At 36.3% G+C, this 23,754-nt stretch overlaps 1 protein-coding gene across 4 annotated transcripts in view; it reads right to left on the reverse strand.

The window, feature by feature from the left end:
* CDH12 (cadherin 12) overlaps positions 1-23,754 on the reverse strand; it is a 532,655-nt gene that overhangs the window by 106,254 nt on the left and 402,647 nt on the right. For all 4 annotated transcript variants that reach the window (XM_032704956.1, XM_032704962.1, XM_032704979.1 and 1 more), the window contains one exon: positions 19,843-20,137. In XM_032704956.1, the coding sequence (XP_032560847.1) occupies positions 19,843-20,137 (295 nt within the window). The remainder of the gene's footprint in view (positions 1-19,842; positions 20,138-23,754) is intronic.

The following is a 23,754-nucleotide window of genomic DNA, read 5'->3' on the forward strand; positions in this document are numbered from 1 at the left end:
TTTGAGGCTGACACCAGAATAAGGTCCTCTGTAAATACCTGGAGGAGCTGTGGCCAGGTGCCATTCCCTTGGCCAAGAATCACTCACTTCATGTTACTTGAATCTTTGGCTTTCTAGGTTTATAATTTTCCCTAATAAGAGGTGATCTGGATACAGTGTAATATAATACATATGGGATTGTAAACATTATTGATGTTGTAGAACAGTGACAGTATAACCTAGATACTTAGGAACAGAAATATAGTCCTCCTTCCGGTTAGTCTAACTTCTATTAGAATTCAATGCAGCTTCGCAGTATTATCACCTGCCTTTTACAGGCTCAGTAGGGTTTTCGAGCATAGAAAGATGATTTGTCAGGTTCTCACTGGTAGCTTAATAAAACTGTGAATCAGTGAAAGCCACTGTAGTAAATCTGAGGATGGTTTGAAACCAGTAGCCTCAGCTTTAACTCTACAGTGTACCCATCTAATGTCATCAGGGTGATCGGAGCTCAGCAGTCTAATGACAAACACAGGAATGCATTAAGCTGGTTGGGATCAGAGACACGCACACTCAGTAGTGAGTGACCTGCAAACCACTTACTTATGTTTGCACTTTTGAAATACGCAAGGCGTGCAGAATAAAGGATGTAATGCTAAGCCTCTTCTGAAGAACAAGAGACCCTATGCTGATATTTGTCATGTGAGAGAGGATAAAAATACTGGAATATATCTATGTAAAATCCTCAAAAAATCCTAGAAATATATAATATTTATGAAAATTTTAACTATGCTTACAGATCTGCAGTTATGTTCCTCTTGCACACTGACATGCTGGGAGCTCTACTGTTAAAATCATCTTGATATGCAGTCTCCAAGCTGATCTCAGATCCATTTCTTAGTGCCCAACTGAACCAATGAACCTACACAGAAGTTTGCAATAGCCATGTTGCAAAAGCGAATTGATCTTCAGTGAAGATTTTAGTGATAAACATTTCACATGTTAAAAAGTCTCCACAAGGCTTTTTAGTATTTTTTCCCTTACCTTGGGAACACAGTCCTAAACACTGTTTTGATTTGGCTGTAGAAAAAGAACTGAAAAAATGAAGTTCACCATAATCAAAGATATTTCCAATTTTGTGCTGAACAGCTTCACCACATATTTCTCTGAAATAATATTAAGAAAGGTGAAATCTTTTTGGTTTGGAAATTTCAAGCTTTGATTACAAAACAAGTAATATTTTAGGTCCCCCTAATCTTCCAGGTCAGCGAACTAAGAAAAAACAGTTATTTCTTCAGACCTACATGTCATAACTCTTTTTATTTGCATGTAACAAAAAGAAATATTAAAAGAAAGGTAAATATTTTTTCCATATATCTCTGATTCCCCAATAAGGTTAGGTCCTGACGACTCCCCAGGGCAACAGCATATGTACTTCAAAACATAAGCATAGCTTTGAGAAACAAGAAAATACTACATCAGTGTGGTCCTCAGATGAAAAATGGACAAGAAAGGAAAATGAACTTTCTGCTCTCAAGTTAAAAATCTGCTTGATGAAAGGGACCAGTAGCAAAAGCAAGTGTATTGAACATTACCAAGGTATGAAATACCATTTCTACTGTAAAAATGTAAAGGAAAGGCACAGTGAGGATCTTCTTAAAAATCCAAACAAACAAGTATATGGAAAAGCATCTTTAAAGGTCATCAGTCTTCCCTATGGCCTCCGGCCAAAAAAAAAAAAAGAATAGCACTGAATGTTGTATGTCATCACTGTACTAAAATACAGGTGAGAAAATATCCCTTTAGATAAAATGCTCTGACAGCAACTGTCTGACATTCTCATATTATTTCCCCCTTGTCTTAAATACTACTAGCAGAATTTTTCTTACTATTCATAGTTTAATAAGCATGTAAGCAGTGTAGGTTATCTTCTATTCCACATACACAATGGACATTTTACACAAACGGTAGTTTAAAATTAAAAGCTGCATGCTTTAAATCTATTTTAAAGAAAAAGATACAAGGACTCCCTGAAACAACATCTCAGCCTTGGCCATATTGATCACCATAACTGGTCTACTCTGGCCTCAAATCGGGAGGCCTGGAGACACACCATCTATAACACAACTGTCTCCTTTGAGAACTCACGCAGGATCACTCTCGAGGAAAAAAGGCAACGCAGAAAGAACCGTGTCTTGCAAAATACACCATCTAAGGAGTCTTTCTGCTGTGCCTTTTGCAATCGGATATGTCTGTCACGTATTGGCCTCATAAGCCACCAGCATGCCTGTAGCAAAAGTGGTTAGTGCCTTCCCAAATCTTCGTTTGCGAAGCCCAGCCATGATATTTTAAAGAAGTATTTCAGTACGCTTGAAATTAATGCTAAGATTAAACAATATATTGCTTTGCAGAATTGGGACATAAGATCTGCAGGAATACTTGGGAATTCACTGAAATGTGGAAATCATTTAAAAATACAATGGAAAAACATTCAGAACTGTTGCGAACATCTGTAAAAATAAACGATCATGGGAATTCATCAGCCCAGTGAAAGATATGCTCTTTGTAACTTTTTCAATTGTATTTTCAGAGTATACTGCAATATGCAGTATTTTTGTTTTACAACAACTAGTCTCACAAAACTCTCTGGATTGAAAGAACCTTATTCCTTCTAAAAATAAGGTAAGCTTTTTCAGCAAATAGGATTTTTTTGTTTGTTTCCCGTAGACAAATAACAAAAAAAAATTTGCTAATGTACACATATGAGATCATATGTCTCATGTGGAACTGGAGAAACAAAGCATGGAACAGCAAACAAAATAAATAAACAAAATTGATACGGTCCCGGGAGTTCTGGCTAGGCTCCATTTCTCATATTGCAGTCCTACTTCATTGTTAGAGGGGAGTCCCTAAATGCAGATGGGGGATTAGGGGAAAAAACAATTGAGGAGAAGAATGAGGCTATGAGTTGTTCAGATGCATAAATCTATCTAAGAACTTGAGTTTCCCTGTTTTCGTATGTGAGAATACAGTTGCAGTTCTTATAACTCTGACATTGTTTTACCTTAAAACTGAAATTCTGTCAGATTCTGATTTGAATTAAAAAAATGAAAATTGCCATAAAAATATTAGCTAATCCCAGTAGACTTTCAGTATATAATGCAAATTGGAATACAATCTGTGTTCCTGTGTGGAGTTCAAGTACCTATGGAAAAAAATTCAAACAACCGGGGGCCCCATTTTTTTCCCCGTGTTAGAGAAATAATTCAATATGGCATTTCATTTGTCTAGTTTGGATGAGACATAGTGCAGTATGGATGAAGATACAGTACAGATCAGATTTTAAAGGTGTTTATCTTCCTGATGATAAAAATGGAAGTATTTCTAACCATGAAAAGAGTATTTGTTAGTCTCTATCAGATAAACTTTATGACAGGGATTAAGTATTTGCGAGCACAATGTGTGAAGAGAAAAAACAAGTGTGTGTGACCTGTGAAACCTAGTCCAGTTACCAGGGAGGGCTGCCAAACTCCTGTAGGTACATTTGTCTGTTACCACCTGAGAGAGAAGAAACGTGCCGAGACAGATGTGTGCACAATATCAGAAACATAGGGGCATATCAACTCTAATTTATGCCAAAGAAAACACCCAAAATTGTGAATTTCTGCGTCATTGTCTGAGTATTAGGGTCTTAAGCTCTGCCAGGGGAAGTTTTGGTTGGATATTAGGAAGAAATTTTTTACAGAGAGAGTGATCAGACATTGGAATGGGCTGCCCAGGGAGGTGATGGATTCTCCATCCCTAGAGGTTTCTAAGATGAGGCTGGATGTGGCACTTAGTGCCATGGTCTAGTAACCACGACAGTGTTGGATCAAGGGTTGGACTTTATGACATTGAAGGTCTTTTCCAACATGACTGATTCTATGATTCTATAATTCTATAATTCTATTTAAAAGGTAGTGTTGAAAATCACCACTCAGAAAGTCTGCATGATGTTCTCACTTCACAATCATCACGAATAAGGTATCTCAGACAGAAATGATATATATTCAAAACATATCACTTCCCCAGATGTTTAGTCAGAGGATTTCTGAGCAGTTTCAGCAGGAGCTCTTCACCAAAACTCACCCACAAGAGGGCTTCAAGGTGTCTTTTTCTGGGACTTCCCACGGCTTCTTCCCCACTGTCCTGAGTTCCCCCGCCACCCAATACGGCTTACCCTCCTCCTTTCCATGTCATTCCAGTGTTGTCAAAAGCTTACACTGAAAAAACAATGACAGTAGAAGTTATTCCCTCTTCATGGAGAGTTATCACTGGGTAAAATAATGAATAAAGCACCAGGTCAGGATTTCCACTCATGAATTCTATTACGTTCTTCCATGATCCACATATCTCAGGTAAGCACAGCCTTGGATCCATATAAAATGTGAGTGAAAGGCTGATGACTGCAAGCAAAACCTTTAAGAACATAACTACTCAGAAAATCACTTGGCATATGTTTCATTTAGAGAACCCTTTAAAAAGTACTGAAGTCAGTGAGATCAAATAATTATATATAAAAGTAGGAAATTGGGATTTATTACTGGAATAACTGTAGGATATAAGATAATACAGTATGTAGTTTCATTTCCTTTCTCCACGGTCATTCCTTTATCATGTTCTTCTGTTCCTTACCAATAACCAAAAAATTAAGGGGCATAATTTGTAGCCAGAAAGCTCTGACGAAAAGTCTAAGTTCAAACTTTGCTTATCTGTTTGATTTCCCAGATGCAAAATGTAAGAAGAAAACATTTGTTTGCCTTCTCCTGCTGTCATTGCACTATGGACTGACTAATCTTTATTACATTTACAATTATTCTTCTTTGAGAAGAATTTCTCTTACTTGAAAATTCTGAGTCATCACCCCAATTAGTTAACACCAGTGACTACAACACAGCTTTCTGTGTTTCAAGGTGTACATAGCTATTTATATACTTTCCAGTTATTTCACCTTTAATCTGTTTGTTTTTTTTTTAAAGAAACCTCATGAAAGATGATGTTTCCTTAATTAAAACATCTGAACTTTGAAAAAAAAAAAAAAAAGGTCAAATCAGACTTTGATGCTAAACTGTCCCTGTAGCAAGGGTGCAATATTATATTCTTTTATAATTTTAATTTTAAGCTCTTGTATCTTCTTTGAGGGCTTCTTAAATGTCTCCATTTTATTTTAATGCATAATGTTCTTTAAACAAGACACAAGACAAAAAAATACCAGAACAACATGAAAATAAATTATTACCATACCAAAATGCATAAATACAAATATTTCAATATTTGTATGGCACAGCTACGATACAGAAAATTCTAGTTAAAGATGGTACAAAATGCCTAACTCTGTACTTCTGCTGTTAAAATGATCAAGGTAGAAACTCCACAATTCTTAACAGATAAGAGTTTAAATCATTTACTCATTAAAGTTATTCAGAGCCTGCTCTGGGATTTCCACACACACACCCCCCCCCCATTTGCATTTCTGTCTCTATTTTGATGACCAAAATCACTTGTCTCTGGAGATCAGATAAAAAGCAATGCTTAAATTAGCAGTACTGGAAAAAAAAAAAAAGACAACAAACCTAAAAACAGAATAAGGAAAGATAAAATTAAAATGGTGAATGCTGTTGTCCAGGTTGAAGTGCAGTTTGACCCTTCTCTGACTGTAATGAGGATTCTGTTCTAAAAATTTGCCTTCCTATGCCACCATCCCAACAACTTTATGTTTATTCATAAGTTCTAAAATCTGTGAGGTAAGGAAGCCTTGATATTCATAAAATTGTGAACTTGCGAAATACCAAAGCTAAAATTAAATGCACCTAATATTGCCCAGATATCTTGCAACTTACAGCTTAACTCATAAAAAAGGAGTTTTACATTTCATAGGACAATATTTTTGTGTTATCATTTTAGAGATTAACCTACATGTGTTAAAACTTAAATTCAGGCCTACCTACATATTAACTATCTAAAATTTGATTGTATTCAGTATTCAGGGACTTTTGTCTTCTCCTTAAAATTTCTAAGTAAAATCTAAGCTATTGATTTTGTCCAAAGATCAAGAGTGGTAAAAATTGCAAAAGAAAATTCTCTCCTCCTAATCCCAAATAAAACAAAATAAATTAAATGAAAAAGGGAAAACAAAACAAAACAAAAAACCCCAACCAACCACCCAAACAAAAAAACCCCAGCCAAACCTTCATTTTAAATAATCCATGCACAGTCCTTCCCCATATATACAAACAGACATCATGGTTATCATCTTAACTCACTAAACTAATCATGCCCATATTTTTTTAATGAGCATTAAAATCTTATCCTGTTTTTCATCCATTTTCCTAACTTTTTATTGCATATTTTTTCTCTTCAGCAAATTTTATTTTTTTTCCCTGACACCTTCACAAACATATTTAAAAAGACATACTGTTTTTTAAGGTGAATTTCCTTCAGTTTCCTTGCACACCCCCCCTCATCTGTATTTTGTCAGTTCTGGTAACATATAAGCATTAAGAATCAAACTCTGTAATGAATATTTCTTCTCACTTTTCACCATCTTCAAGACTACACCTATAAAACAGAGAAGTGACATTACGCGGTGCTTTTATGCACCGTAACAAGTACGGTGCAAAGATACTGAGGGCATGAATCATAACAAGAGCCACTGCAAAATGTAATAAGCCCAGATGCATCTTTTTTTTTTCTATTTGGTGTTATTTAGATGCCTAACAATGAGATCCATACAACTGAGCTTATTAGCAAAAAGGTGCTACAGTCTGTAAGAAATATCAAGGAGAACAGTTGTATCCTAGATGCCTTCTTTCTCAGAAATTATTTACTAGGGAAAACAATTTTGAACCCTTTTCTGTGTTAACAGTTTAAAGCTACCTTATTCTGACAAAATGCAGGAGCAAATGATGTTACCGCCCTGAATGCCCAGTGGATACATGAGCTACAGATTATTTTGAGTCACTCTTCTGTTATATGGTGGTTGAATGCTTATTTTGTACCTCCTAAGTGAATGCTCTCTCAAGACCATCACTCTCTTGAAAAAAAGAAGGAAGCTGATCTGTTTTATGTACGATCATTAAATATTCATCAGGCCAAAAAAAAGGAGAAGAGAGAAAAACTACAAAGATTCTGGTGGTTAAAACACGAGGAGGGGATAATCTAAAAAAGGAAAGTATTAAAGCTGCATTTAATAACAGAAATACAAGAGAAAACTCTTGTATGAGTTTTCTACCTACCTCACTGCAAAATGAAAAAAACATAATATAACCTCTCCTCCAGCCATATTTTGCATGGGATGTAACTCTGAACTCTGAAAATGTCACGGACTGGCTTCGAAAAAAGAATTAGGTATATCTACTTTATGGTTTCTGACAGTGCTTAGGCATTAATTGGCTTCTAGCTCCTCAGCAGTGTAAAGTTCAGATGGTCCTGTGCGCAAGCAGATTGAGGACAGACTTAGCTGACATTTTAGGTGCCCATGGAAAAAAAATTAATAGAATGTTACTTTTTTTAAAGTTTCAGGTAGGTGCTAAGATACTTCATTTGGAATTAGACAAATAAATGCATGTGGATGTCTAACCCTGCACGGCATACCCTCACTTACTGTAGTAGTGCTGAATTTGATTTGTGTCTGATCTGGTTGGGCTCCATAGATATTGCTTCAAGTACCTAGCCAAATTTCAAGAACATTTTGTCTCACATTTATAATGTAGGCCAGCAAAATTTAGGTGCCTGTAGATAAGGGATTCTCAGCATTGCTTGAGGAACTTAGTGGTACAGCTCAAGCTGTTAAAAGATATTTGGGAGTCTAAAGACTGACTAGGGTTTTCAAAACCATTTACGTGCCCTGCATTTAGTCATATGAAGAAAAAAAATGAAAACCTACCCACAAGATGCTTGTAAAACTCTCAGTGCCAAGTTACCTTTACAAATCTGGCCTGAGAATGTGCTGATGAAAAGCATTCATGAACAAGACCTTACTAATGAGCCTAAAATCTCGACTGTTAATAAGAGCAGTAGTGACATGATGCACACTGTGTCCACAAGTAAGTCAACACTCAAATCATAAAACACATTTGCAGTGCGAGAAGTGCAGCTCGTGTATTCTTTAATATAAGCAGTCTGGACAACAGCAGCACTGGAAATGAACCACTAGGGCATTCCTGCAAGATAGCTGATGAGTTAGTGTCCCAAAGTCTCTTGTAGTATGCTGCCATAAAACCTGTCCTGTCATCACTGTTACTGTCCCCTTCTGCTAACCAAAGTAAATCGATAAAGGTGGCTAAAATATAAAGCATCCAGATTGCAGTATAGGTATTACTGTACTGCCACAACTTCAGCTCTATAGTAAATCAGTAGGATGTGCTGGTGCAGTTCTTATCCCTTATCTTTCCTTTAAATCAGCTGTTCAGAGATCTCTTATTGCTGTGCAGTGGCCCAAAGAGAGGATTCCTTCTTTACAACTTGCCAGTTCAATTACTAGCTTCATATGGATTTTGGAATTTAGGGAGCTGATGCCTTGCTGCAATCTTTTGATTCAGGCAGGCAGTCTGACACCTTGGTGCCTTTCAGGTCATTTATGTAAGATTTTCTTCAGAAGGAAAGGCTATAATTTGCTTTTGCTTATTTGTTACAAAGAAAAGCTGATGTAGGAACTGATTATCCAATATTTTATGTTGCAACAATTCCTGGTACACCAGTATCTGCATCTGGGTTGTGTGAAATAAAAGCAGTTGTTTACTTACATTCAGTCACTGCGTCTCCCTCCACAAATGTTAATAGTTCCCCTCCTTATTCCCCCACAGGTATTGCAAATAAAACTATCAAAACCAGTGCTTTAATATATCATAGTAAAGTTATTTTTTCTATTCAACCAGGGTAAGATTTTTTTTCCCTCCTGCTGAACTAGCAACTGGATGATCTTTTAAAGGCATACAGGACCATCCACTCTTTGAACAGCAAGCACTTGTCTCAGTGGATTATGCTCAGTGATTATTATTGGTTTAGGACTTAAAACATGTGAACAAAGGATTCATTCAAAATCACTGAAGAATCATGAAAGAATCCTGGGACTATCGAGCATCTGTTAATCACTGTCTGAAAGGGTTTGGTTTGCACTCAGGTATGAGGTGATATGTAGTGAAAGCAGCAAAAAAAGTAGATAAATCTGTAGCTACTGAACCAGAGAAGTAGCAAGTAGGGCTGATAATTTGAGCATCTGTGTCTGTATCATCTCTTGTAAGACCATAAATTGTAGGCTTGAGCACTTAAAAGGTGCCCTTCAGGCACCTTTTTCATCTGAATTCCCTCAAGGCTATTGAAAATATTGATTACTGTTGCCCTATTGCTAAAAGGACAACAAAAGTAACAGGCTCAGAGAGAAGTAGTGAAAGTGATGGAGATATGAAAAGTTTTCCACATAGAACTTTAGAGATTTAATCTGTTTAATTTAGAAAGGAGACAAAAACATGTGGTATGATAAAGATGTATACAGTAGACAGGACTATACCAAAGCTAAATTATCTGTTCCTACACACTTTTTATCTTCCAGACTGAAAGGTAAAAATGTTAAAAATAGAAAAAGGAAATGTTTTGTAGAATGACATGAACAGTTTAGGGAATGTACAGTCACCATACTTAACAAAATGGGGATTAGAGAAATATCTGACATGCATGTGAACTCAAACAACTATCCTTTTTAAGAGTTAAGAAAGCAATAAGTAAATTGTGCTTGGATAAAACTTAGTCCCAAATAGATTGTGACATTATAATCTCCCTAAATATGTGTTTAACTTTCTCCTAGCCTCTACTTCTGGACATTTACAGAAACAAGAGGCTAGATATGCTTCTAAGGTGATGTTCCTACAAAGTGAGAATCCTAGGTGCATAATTTTCTTATGTTTCAGACATGTTAGGATACTCCTTTAGATCAGAACAAATGATAAAATTGATGCTTGTGTACTAAAAGCAATAAACACAAATGGAAGATGAAAGACCTGATTGAGGAGATATGCTCCAGCCGTAGGTTTCCTGGCCAGGTTATTATTGGATTGTCTGTTGGGACCCATATTATCCTTTACCAATTAGAATCTCTATTCCCAAAATATCATGCCAACCTCAGTGGGAAGACTAGCAGTCAACAAACCTTCCAGTGAAAATTGTCCATTGTTAACAATGTGTAAAAAAATGTGAATGTTTAGCTGAAATTACACCTCTGAGAGTACCAGCAGCAACATTTTCTGTCAATCCTGGTACAGAATGGTGTGTCAGGAAATCCTTGGTTAGAGGTACCCTTACCTACTACTTGATGCATTCTTATTCCCTCAAGAACCTACTACTTGCTGTTTCCTTGTCCCTTCAAGACTGTTCCATAGGAATACTCATACCTTAAGTATTTATTCATTAATATCTTTTGAGTTTCTTATGAAAATAGAAGGTCGGTCCCGAGATTTGTTAACAAAAATGACAGCAGTATCTTTAGCAGTGTCTATTTGAATCAAATCCAAGGCAGTATTAAAAGTGTCAATTTCTCCCCAGTAGCTCTTGCAATGAAAACTGAACAGTCTGTAAAGCTTTTCCTCTTCCTCTGCTGTCATTCTTTGCTTTCACACCTGCCTGAAGACTCCTCCTCTATTTCCAATCTTTGCCTCTCTAATCCTCCCCAGTGATTTCACATTTACTGCTGGCTTCTGCACAAAAGGTGCTCAGGCATAACTGGTAAGTAAAGATGTCTAGACAGTGGAATTTTACTTTACAGTGATATTCCAGATAGTTTTGGACTTTCACTTCATCTTGCATCATTCCAGAAAAAAAGTATTGCACTCTCCAGAAAACAATACTGGCACTGCCAAGTTTTTAGCAAAGCTTATTTCATTTCCATTGGTCTTCTTGCTATTTAGTTATGACCTGTTTAGCTTGCAGACTGACTAGCTTGTCTGGGAACCTGACAACCTGCCTTGTCATCAACTTCATGGAAGAGAAATCAGGGCACAGGCAAACCCACCAGGTTCCCAGCTTCAGAGAAGACTGCCTAGCCTATGGGTTCAAAGCCAACTAGTGCTCGGCCTGTCAGGGTGATGAAAAGAATGCTTCTCTTCTTATATGGGAACCACCTGTTTAATTTTCCAGTCATCAGCTAACCTGTTGGATGACTCACTAAGCACCCATCTGGTTTTTCATAAGTTTTGAGAGAATACAGTGTTTGCACCTTTCAGTTCTATAGAAACTTAGCAAAAATGTCTTGTGGAAAGGTTTCAATCAGCTCTATCAGGATCCTTGTTGAGCAAAGGCTGGAAGGAATGTCAAACTCATGTTCCCACAAGATTTATAATGGTTCCTTAATTAGGAAAAACCTACAGTGTACAGAACAGATATTGGACTGGATTGCCCATAGTCTTCCTTACTACAAATAAGGGGAAACATTAAGTACCTAGGACTCATTAAATCCAAGGCTGACAGACAGATACACTGACTAATTGGCTGACATTCCATTTAAAGATACTCTAGTATATGCTGTTCGTCATTCTGTAGATATTTTTAGATCTCTGTTTTATGTCGATTTTCTTTTCCTAAGGTATTATTTTTATCTGCAATGTCTTTGCAGTAGACTTTAAGCCTTATGGGATTCCCTAAACAGAGAATAATTTGTCCTTAACAGCATAATTATGATCAGTGATTTTTTTCTCTCAGCTCTTGTTAAGCCAGATTCTCATGAACACTTTTCTTATCACTGCAGGCCTTCCTAGGATTACATCTAATTTGCCACATGGAGTTATTTCTGCACACAGAATTAAAGCCCTTAATCATATTTGGTTTAGTGACTCCCATTTGCTTAGCAGTCTTGAGACTATTTTGCCTTCTGTTTCGCCCTCCTCTAGGGCTGATGATGACTTGATTGATTCACACAATCCATCACTGACTGATTTCTTAAACTAGTTGTCTTAGTAGAGAATATCAGTCATGGCCATGCTTTTATTATTTTGGTTTACTGCAGAGTTTTACACAAAAATGGGGAAGAAGAACACTAGACATGCATTCACTTTCCATGCAAAATATCCATTAAAAGCCATTTAAATTTTGACTTGTTAACATTACCCACAGTGTTTTTATGAGAAGACAGGTAGAACATGATTACTTGTCATGACTGAAGAGCTGCCTTGTGCCAGTGAAACTTTGCACTCGTTTCTTCTCTGAAAAATTATAAATAGAACTGAGCTTATATGAAAAAAATAGCTCAGTGGCTGGAAAGCAATTTTAAAGAAAAATTATGTTCATAGACATGCAAGCAGTAGCTTGAAAAGCAGCTTTTATAAAACATATTTAATGTTTACAGTTGCTTAGTGGCTGAGACCATAATACTTTCAAAATATGTTTAGTACCACTTTGTGGCAAAAAGAACAGCTCTTACTCAAAAGATATTAATGTTCAGAGTCATTTTGTCATAAGAAAAAAGCAGCTTCTTGTTATTTTTTATCATTTACAGCTGATCTGTGGCTCTTGAAACAACTGTCAATATGAGTGTTTTATGTTTACAGGTATTATGTGCCCATATAAAACAATTTCTACATCTTTCAATACTACACTTAGACATGCCAATACCTTTCCCTCGGCAACAGTATAATTAACAAAAAAATTAACATGTTATCTCGATAACTCTAATGTGTGACTCTTTATCCAAGTATTGATGAAGAAGTTAAACAATGTCGAATCTTGGGGGACATCACTAGTGACAGGCCAACTAGACCTTGTGCCACTGATTCCAACCCTCTGAGATCTGCCATTCAGCCTGTTCTCAATCTACCCCACTGTCTGCTCATCTAATCCGCATCTCCTAAGTTTGCTTATGAGGATGTTGTGAGAGACAGTGTCAAAAGCCTTTCTGAAGTCGTGGCAGAAATTATCCACTTGGAGGACTGAATATACATGAAGTAAGACTCAAATGCTCTACATGAGTTCAACGCTAATACTGACATTTTGGTACTGTAAAAATAGCTATCAGAAGCCAGTTATCCCGTGTTGCCATTTTTTAACAGCCCAAATTTCTCAGACATTTTGCTGTGTGCATGTCTGTATACTCCTGTTCGGCACAGCTTTCATTTTACATAGATTCTCCCACCTAACAGCATTTACCAAATTTCTTTGTTCTGCTGACATCATTCAACACCCAGTGTGTATGAAAAGAAAATCACAGTATGACAATAACCACAATCCTTTAAGCAAGCAAGTCTTGATTCTCCCTCCCTTTTGATCTAAAAAATTTTTTTCTGGTTTGTTTTTTTTTTTCCCACAGTGAAGCTGCTTAGGATGCCTAGTGATCTATCATAGTGTCAAGAAACACTTTTCTTTCAAAAGCTTTTATTGTCTACCTGTGATATTCTCTCAACATCTCAATGCTGGATTTTTCTTAATTTTTGTTTTGTTTTGCATTTTGTGCAATGTCCCATATAAAGGGAAAAACACTCTCTGAGAAAAGGTTAAGGAACCACAACGTGTCCTTCCTTCTTCTCCTTCCTTAAAACTCAGCTTTCTATACAGTGGCTAAAAAGACTTAGTCTGATGATCAGTGAAGTAGATGTTTCTTTTCACAATTAAAAAAAAAAAAGAATCAGAAAGACAAGAGCTGTAATTAAAAAAGCAGGTCTTACTAAGAAACTAGTGAATTCTGATGGGTAAACTGTCATCTGTCATAGCCCCTGGATGGAGTACAGAAAGACAGTGATGGGACGTGAATTTTTCTAAAAAGTGGTCTGAGTGACCCAGGCCAGCAGGTCTGACCCAGGCAATGGAAAAATTTGTACACTGTAATAACGTACTGAATTAGAGGACATGTGGATATGACCCTGTAAGGTGAGGTTCAGTATGGTTTTGCAGCTCTTCACAAAGCTGCTCTTCACAAAACCTATTAAAACTATTGGGTGCATCAATGAGTACATAGCTCTAGACTACTTGTATAGATTAACAGTATCTAAATTTCAAAAAAGCTTTCAGCAAGGTTCCTAGGCAAAGAAAAGAAAGATTAAGATACAGGAGCCTTTCCTAAAATAATACTCAAATAAAAAAAGAACTCGAACAGTAGGAATAAATTGGCAATCTTTATATGAGAGAGGGGTTGCCACTGTCATCTCGCTTGGATCTGAATTCATAGGTTTCCAGTAAAAGAGAATATATGAACAGGTGACAGCTGGACAAAATGAAAGCTTGGCTGCAAAGTGTTACAGGGGAATCTTAACGTAACATGTATCTGAGAATATGGAACTTCACATTGAGAAACGCAATGAGGCATGGGGAAAAACAAAACTTATCAGAACTTTCACAGAGGTGGGTTGTAGCTCAGTACCCTATTAAGTCTTGGTCTTGAAATCACTATGGAAAATCCTCCAAAGTTTTCATCTCAATGATCAACAGCAGACAAAGAAGGAAAATGATCAATGGGAATAATTAGACAAGAAATAGTGGATTAAAAAAACATATTCAAGATTTTTTTATCTTGAATATGACATCCAACTCCTATCATAGTATCTAAGGACTTGATAATACCAGAAACAAGCATGGAGACCAGGGTGGAGCTGGAGGGGTTGCTGACAGATCATACTGTCAGTTTTCTGTCCATGAGTGTGTGTGATGCCATTCAAAAATATCTCTGGCCTCAATGGATTCCCAAAGTATTATCTTCCTCGACAGCCTGGATATGCCTTTGGAAGTCCTTAAAAATATATCACCAGAAGCCAGGAATCTATATCAAAGGAAGGATCACTCAGTACTTGCTCCAATGCCTGATAGTCCTTCCTTCCCCGGTCTCTGCTCACTGTAAGATCCAGGCTAAACTCAGGCACATGGTACCAAGATAAGCCAGACCAGAGTGCAGGTTACTACCCACCAGTTCCTCAGGTTAGTTTTCTCTGTATTGTAATTCTTGCACATGAAACTACATGGATATATTAAACATATGTTCCATTTGTGGATGTATATATCTGCACTTTTGTCAGTGTTCAAATATAAGCCAATGTTTAAATAAAATCCAGTTAAGTATTCAATTCAGAAGGAAAACTGACAGAAAATTTATAGAGACTACTTTCACACTGACAGTACCATGGAAAGTAAATCCACAACACTCTTCAGATAGCTGCCTTACACCATGGAGGAACACTGTAAAAATAACTTGATATCAGCTTTCTCTTGTCATTGACCATTTTAGTCTGCTGTGGTGATCTGTAGTTTGTAGAGTCCCCTCTAATCAATAAGGAGTTAATCTAGTGGAAAAGTATGAAATGAAATTGCTTAGGAAAGAACATATGGCATCCATATATTATGGAATTGATGGGTTTAGTACACCCATAGCTGGTCTATGTATTAAGCATAGAGAAATAATGGAAAGACCTTAGAAAACAATTAGGAGACAGTGACAGTAGAAGTTATAAATTTGCTGTTAAAATCAGCATATTCAGTGAAAGAAATGTGTAAGAAATGCAAATACATTTCTGCGCACATTTTTATGTATAAAAATAAAAAAATGTATAATAATATCTTTCCTTGAATGTGTGCTTAATGCTGCTATGCCCCCATTCTCAGTCATCTGGACTGATAGCTTTAATAAGGGGATAACCTTGGTTTGTTTGCATGCTTACGTCAACTATATTGCAACAGAAGCTGGTGCAGCTGCCAGAAGGAACAACACAGTTGATTAAACTATACTTAAGGACAACATATTTTGCTAATACTAATTTGCAAATGGGAATATTAGCGCCCCAGTTTCAGTTGTCACAGATAAATCTCCATTTTTGATTTGTTCTACATTTTGGAACTTATATTAAATCAAGAAAATATTTTAAAATAAGGATATTGATAAAACCAATTCAACATCAGAAACACACACACCCTCCCCCCAACATTAGGAGTCCAGCTTTTAAGCTTGTATAAGTCTCTTACTAGGCATAAGATGACAGCATAGCAATCTCTGTTCTTAAAATATTAGTTCTGTGTTGTAATCTGACTCCATCTGCTGAGTTTTTCTGTAGGGAATTTCACATCAATGTCCTTTCCAAAACAAATTCTTCACCCCATTTGTTATGTGAGCAATACACTGTCAGCTTTGGAGGTACAGATACCTTTCCACAACACGAAAACTGTGACCACTTTGAAAGGATCAGAAAAAACAGAAGTCAGAGATGGGTACAGCCACCTGCATGTTATGGCAGTATGTAACCAAAGGACTTTTCAAGAGAAGATCTTTTTTTTTGTGTCTGTGATTGACTTTTCTCTCCATAATGTAAGAGCAGATTACAGTGCATGTATGGAAGGAGCAAGGTTAGCTGGCCATTCAAGCTTTGGCATCAAATAGGTTTGCATCCTGGCTTGTAGTGAGTAACCACCCTTCTAACATTTTTTCTTGGGAACATATGAAGCAATTTGGCTCCCAGTAAGGAATGTACCGCTAAGTAAAAATAGCAGTCCTAAAATTATCTCTTCAGAAAAAAACTAAAAGACATGCTATCTTTTTTAAGGAGTGGTATTGATTGAAAGGAAAAACAAACAAGCCCTGGAGTGCAGAAACTGTAGAAGAAACTTCAATCTGTCCACAATGTAAATTTGAAGGGAAAAAGTAAATTTCCACCTACAACATGTGTGGAAAGTAACATAAGTTCTAAGAAAATCTACCATGAAAAATTTGGATATGACAGATGTGTCTAAATAATATATATGCGCAGAAAACCAGATCTTGAGATTGCTACAAATTTTCATCCTTTTGCACCTTTTCCAGTAAAAAATCACCGAGGCCCAGGATAAAGTTGATGCACAATTTTACTATAATTCTGTAACTATGTTATGTTATTATTTCTGCCATCCCAGACTCAGCAACAGTAATTATAATGAAGTCCAGAGAATCACAGAACTGAGAACCATGCAGCCATGAAAATTTCTAAGGTGTGTGAAAGACACTTTTCTTCCCAAGACTTCCCAGTCTCATACAATCTTCTGTTATGGCTGCAGACCATTGTATCTCAAGGATAATTTATACAGTTCCCTTTATTTCATTGTCCAAATTGAATATATAGTGTGTGTTTACATTGGATGTATGATTTTATTAACTACTTCTCAGCACCTCTATTCCCCTTTCAACATAAACTCTGGCATCGATATTTTGCTCCTTATTATCAATAACCTTGGGATAAAGTCTCAAACTGAGAAAAACTTTGCAAATGTTATATAACAATAAAAGACAGTAAGTCACTAGTCACTAAAGCTTCTCAGGCTCATATAACTGACTAGTAAGGGTGAAAAAAGTCATGTTGCAGTGCATTTCCCACAATGAAAACAGCACTCATGCAGTTCATAAACAATAATATTGTGAAACTATAGTAAGTGAAGTTTAGGACATTTGATAATTGAAAAGTGGCAACTAGAAAATTAAAATGGAAAAAAAAAATATAGAGAAAGGGTTTATCAGGGTTTTTGCTTAAGCCAAGATGACCATATGCTGTACCAGCTGAAAAATCAAAGAGATTTTCAATGTCAGCCTCAGGCACTGTAGGTTTAAGCATCTCTATAGGTGCAACTAAATGGTACTGATGATAGAGAGCAGTAGTTTTAGATCCTCTGAGGAATCTGTGCTTGCATTAGAAAGCAAAAGTATCGATAAGAGAGAACAAGAGAGTGGAAAGACCTACACTGGAGAAGGCACAATCTTCTGGCACATTACAGGCAACAGAAGGCACTTCTGGATATTTTTGCTGCAAGACAATCTAGAAGCAAAAAAATTTATCTGCTTTAGTAACCGCTATTTGAAGTTTAGGCTTCCACTTAGGGCACTCTTTTCTTGCCTTGCCTTTTCTGATCAATTTTCATCCATCTTTTTATAGAGGAAAATAACATCTGTTATGAATAAATCTTCTAGATATAGTGAATGTTACTGAATAAAATGAAGATCAAGAAGATCCACTTTTGCCATGGCATCTACTTCTGTTTTTCCAAAGGAGAGTAAATTGGAAAGCAGTTGTTTTAAAACATTGTATGCATGACACAGCATGCTCAATTGTATCTCATTTAGTCATGCAACTCCCCATCCATGTAAAAGTCACAATGTTTGGCAAACCTTAAAGAGTGTTTCCCATGAAATAAAAGCCCTATTAGCATTTAATCTTCTACTGCACACATGTATTTAAGAAAATAAGAAAGGAAGATAGAGGGAGAACATCAGACTGAAAGAATGGACTGCGTTCCGCTGTATAAACAGCATCACTCATTTTTATTTTGCTCAGATCTCTCTGATCAAGTTTTAAAAACAATTTAACAACCAACCATACACTCCCTGGTGAAAAAAAAAATTATTCTGACATACGTCAAAATATAACAAATATTTTTCATCTATAAATAATACAACTGTAAGTAATATTATGCATCTCTATAGGATAAACAATATAGGGAATCTATAGACAAACTGTAGTGAACTAGTCTCTACAGTTGTACAAGATTAACGTGATCATCCCTACATGTCTACTCACATCTCACTTTATCACATTATACCATATCTTACCACAAATTTTAAAATACTACCTCTTTAATTCTGTATAGCAACTTGTATAGACAGCCAGTTGCCTCTCAGATTGACTTTAAAAACATCAACATTCAAGCTTCATAGCTGAAGGGGAACAGTATCCCTCTGCCATTTCAGACTCAGAAAACTTCCAAAACTGTTAGCAACTATAGGGAGTATTAAATGACTAGTACTGGCTTGTGAAGTACTGGGAAAAGACAGTTTAGGAGAGAAAGTGGCAATAAGCTGGAACTAACACTGGGAAGTTAACACTAGAAAGTTAAAGGACTCCCAGTGGAGAACAAATTAATTTCTGGTGTCTGCAGGGAAACCCAAAATGCCATCTGGCAGCAGGACACAAGCAGTGTGCTTATGTTGCAAACACGCTTCTCAGGACCACTGCAGAATCAGCCATCAGGCAGAGACCCGAAGGGCCCATTAATTCTATTCTCCTGCTCCAAAGCAGGATTGATGCTCTTTACATCATTCCTGGTAAATATCTATCACATTGTGAAAATTCTTCAAGCAAAAACCTATTCCAGTGCTTCAGTATTCTTACTACTTTCTTAAGAGAAAAAATTATTCTCTCTTCTGTACAGTAGGTTTTTGAAAACTTACCATGTTCCCAGGTAATCTTTTTTTTTTTTTTTTTTAACTTAATAATCTGGTGTACTAAAGATTTTCTTGGATATTAGGTTTTTGTCATCTTGAGTCAGTCTTGCAGACTCCCATTCTTGCATTGTGAACGAGGTGAGGACAACCGTTACTTTCAGCATGCACAGTATAGCAGGACTTAAAGAATTGCCCCCTAATGAATAATTAGGAGATCATGCAAGTTCTGTAGGAGTTTAACAGCCACAAAGACAAGACAGTTAAATGACACGATGCTGTACAAAAATTAATCTAATTCTATACAGCAAACAGTTAATTTAAACAAAGAAGAGGGGGGAACACACCTCAGTATGTGACATAAAAGGTTTGGGGGTACAGAGAACCCCTGGACTTCAGCATACCTGCCTTGACTATCTCTTTCTATTCTCCTCCTGTCCTCAGAGACTTAAAGTTATTGGCACTCATTTTGGAGGAGAGTAAGTTTATAAATCAGCAAACAAAGCTAAAAGAAAACTCTAATCTGCATATTTCTAAGCACAGAGCATTAGAAACATCCCTAATAATAAGTTTTAGAAGGTATATTTTTATTTCATCCTTATTTTTCTTTCCTCAGCGTGAAATGTGTATTGAGACAATTAAGTAATATGCAATTAGTTATCAGGTGTTTAAAGCTTCTTACTCACCCACTGGAGACATTTCTGGGACACTGGCAACATAAGGCCCATCCAGAAACCTTGGCTCATTATCATTAATGTCCTGCACTTTGATGATGAACTCTGATTCAGGCTCTAGTGGTTTCTTGGTGTCAACATCCACAGCCTGAGCCCGGAGTGTGTAGAAAGGTTTTTCTTCTCGATCTAGGCTCCTTATGGCATGAATGTCTCCTGTGGTCTCATCAATAGTAAAAACCGTGCCAGCACCATCTCCTGAAAGGGTATATTTAACAGTGCCGACTCCCTTGTCCAAGTCAGAATGAAGCTTGAGAACAAAAGGAAAAATGAAAGGGAGGAAAAGAACATTAATGACTTTTCCTAGGCTGGAAGGCAACTGTTATTTTATTTTTTTCTCTTATGTAATAAAAGGTGTTAGAGGAACCAATTTCATAAGTTTTTAACTGCCTCTAAGTGCATGCTAAAAATGTGGGTAGCATATTATCTAAGATTTTTACCCCCATCTCGAACATTACAGACAGTGGTTCAGCAACTAAAAATGCAATGAAGCAAGGCTTCAGATTTGTTACAAACTGAAATGTAAGACTAAGAAGGGAAAACCACACATAACCACATCAAGCAAATGTGAGGTGACATAAGAGAGTGTCAAAAGCTTTCACAGGCATTTGGCTTTCAGAGAAGTGGAAGGGAAATACCTAATTTTTATTTCAAGAGCAAGAGCTTGATGGAATCCAAAAGTCACAGTAAAATTTGGTTTAAAACAAGAAAATATACACCTCATAATTAGAGTAAATCCTAAACAGAACTAAAAATACTATCTTTTACACACATATTTCATCACTTGTTTCTGTCCTTTCTGAGATAGTCACATTGCAGACTGTGTGAAGCTAGGAGTTTGTTGCTCATTGGAAGAATACAGAACTCATTCTTTTCTGTCTTAATTAATTTATTTCTGCCTTAAATACCAACACACACATTTTCCTGGCTATTAGTATGATAAATCTCTATTTTTAATTTGAAAAAAAACCCCAACATTTGAATACAACTTCTGGGACATTTTTGTCCCTTTCATCAGTGTCTACACTACAGTAATGTGGCCTTAAACTTTACTTTAAATGCAGGAATTTTTAGAATCCAAACACACTGTGATGAACTTCTTTCTCAGATCTGCTTCATACTCGTCCTTTAAATACATCTAAAAGCTTTGAATAGATACTCAAGGTTACATCACTGATGCTAAAATAGTTTTTAAAATATTCGCCCCTTTGTCCCATCTAATGAGGACTAAAAAGATCTACTATAATGGACGCCGGTTGGAATGGAGTTTTCAAGAGTGAATTCCCTTAAGCAGAATTGTAAAGTGATTATGGATATAGACTTTATTTACATGATGTACTGCTCAAGGTGAAACACAATAGAGGAAACATGGGACATGAAAGGAGATTATGTAGAAAATGAATTACTGAGAAGCTAAATGGTTTTGGTAATGGGGCAAGAAGCTAAGCTACAGAGAAAGAGGTAAAGGCAATTATTAACATTTATAGCTATTGACTCGAGATTGAAAACAGGTCCTTGTGACCGTGGAAGAGGTCATGGTTTGTGGCACAGAGCAAACACGAACATAGTTTCTTCTTTGTCTACTTTTTGATCTCATCATTCTTGCTCAGTGAATATACTAGATTCTGATCTTTCATCTAGCTGCCCCCCACATGTGATTTTAAATTATCTCTCCAGTCCAAAGTAAAGCATTTTGCTTGTGAGGTGTTAAGCATTTCCTTCCTTGCAAAATGAAAAGATAATGCAGTCTGAGATAATTAATGTCTGTTTCTTCCTCATCATTTTAATTTAAGTGGCTCAAAACTTCCTACTGTTTCATTATACCTTGCTCAGTAAAGACTTGGTATTTTCTCCATTATCATATATAGACATCCAGACATCTATAGAGTGAAATAAAGATATAAAAATGATTATGAAAAAGCTCAAAGAAAAAACTTTTTAGAGTGAACTTTAGAACTTTACAGAGTGACCCACACAATTGTTTTATTTATGTCTCTTTATTAAATAAAATTTATTTGAGCTTCATTGTGAAGACTACCTTGATTCATACTCCTGGAAGTAAGAATAACACAAAGCAAAAGAAAGTGGTTTCAAAGCAGGAATTTGTAAACAGGGAAGTATGACAAGATTATTGTCTCTACTCCCATCTCCTGTCATCAGATTTGGCACTAAAGCTGAGATGGTTGAGTGTTTTTCTGATTGCCAGCTGTAGGTTTTTTGTTCAACTAGTAACAAATCAGGCTGCACTGGATGTTTTATCTGAGCCCTCGGATTATACTAGAAACAATTATAGTTGCTTTCCCTAGCTGGGGAAAAAGGTAAAAAGTGTAACAAAAAACAGGTAAAGCAAGGGCTCTCAAGACAAAGGAAGAGTGAAATACAGAGACAAGCCTAAACATACCTTTTTTTTTTTTTTCAAATGTATTGGAGATAAAAAGCTTTATAACTGGCAAGATTAGCAATTCTACAGTTACAGATGTGTTTACTGGGCTTCACAAGCATCACTCAGCTAATGTAACCTAGGAACCATTCGACTTATTTGAGCAGAGCTGTATTGCTCTGCATTAGCTGGGATCTGTCACATTCTATTTATTCATCAAATCATGCTAATCTGACAATTTTTATACAGGCTTCCGAGGTACTATTGCTGGACAATGGGCAAATGCATGCTATTTGTAACTCACACTGAGCTATGTAATTTGTGGGGCAATTCAACATTACAAAGTGTCTAATTACTGTAGGGGAATAGCTGATTGATTTAATTTAAAATGAACTAAATTATCCAACAATAAAAGGCATGGAAAACTGAGATTCAGATGCAAGGATGGAGCTAACATTAGATGTACTTACACAACACTAGAAAACAATCCTGACTGCCGATGCCTGAAATATTCTAGAAAGCAGGTTAGGCTAGAGAAGTGCTTGCTATTGTCTCTTTGATTTATGTGCCACAAGCACTGGAAGAAAAGGCTTTTATGTTTTTGTACTGAAAGACACACAGAAGATTTGTGAGAGACTAGATTTTTTGACACTGTGTCCAGCAGCAGCTTTAGTTTTGTATCCCATTTATCCTTCTTGTTTGTACTTATTTTCTGATTCTTGGTCTTGCGCTATTTGAGCAAAACTACAGGGCAAGAGAACAAGTGCTCAACTCTAAACTACTCCCCTCCCCACAGTCTGTTTACATTTCAGAATCATATGAATTTACTGCAACAAGGTTGTATAAATGATTGTATTCAGACAGATTTTCTTAATTTTATGTTTTCCCTATAAATCCTGGATATTAAAAATGCAGCAAAGATTTGGAAATGTGAGGGAATAGTTTCTACTTTTGCTGAAAACTATACTGTTATTCTCACTAAGTAACACAGAGTTTAGTGTCAGATATTTGGGCAAATCTGCCCCAAGTGTAAAATTAGTAACTCCTTGCAGCAAACTTTGTTAGTGCACAAAATCAAGAATATTTTTCTGTGATGGCAGAATCATTCCATAATTCTTGCTAATATGTGCAAACAATAACACATATGGCAAAGAGATGACTGATTAAAAAAAATAAAGTATGAATAATAGGATGGATACTATTGTGAAATACATCGCATAAATCTATGCAAAAATTATGACAGTGTTTTTAAATTATATCCAATACCAGATGTCAAATTGAGTCAGTTGACAAGTCCATGGGATCTAGCAATCTGCTTTACCCTATAACAAGATGAAAGCTAGTTTGCATCAGAGGGAATGAAAAGTTGGTAACAATTTGCTGCTAGCACATCTGGAAGGAACTATTTATTCAATTTTTCTGACAATTATGTCCAGTTCTTAACAAGAAGTATGACTGTATTTTAGCAATAAATTAAGGTCTTACTG

This window comes from Chiroxiphia lanceolata, chromosome 1 (genome assembly GCF_009829145.1).
Source record: "Chiroxiphia lanceolata isolate bChiLan1 chromosome 1, bChiLan1.pri, whole genome shotgun sequence".
NCBI classification, from domain to species: Eukaryota; Metazoa; Chordata; class Aves; order Passeriformes; family Pipridae; genus Chiroxiphia; species Chiroxiphia lanceolata.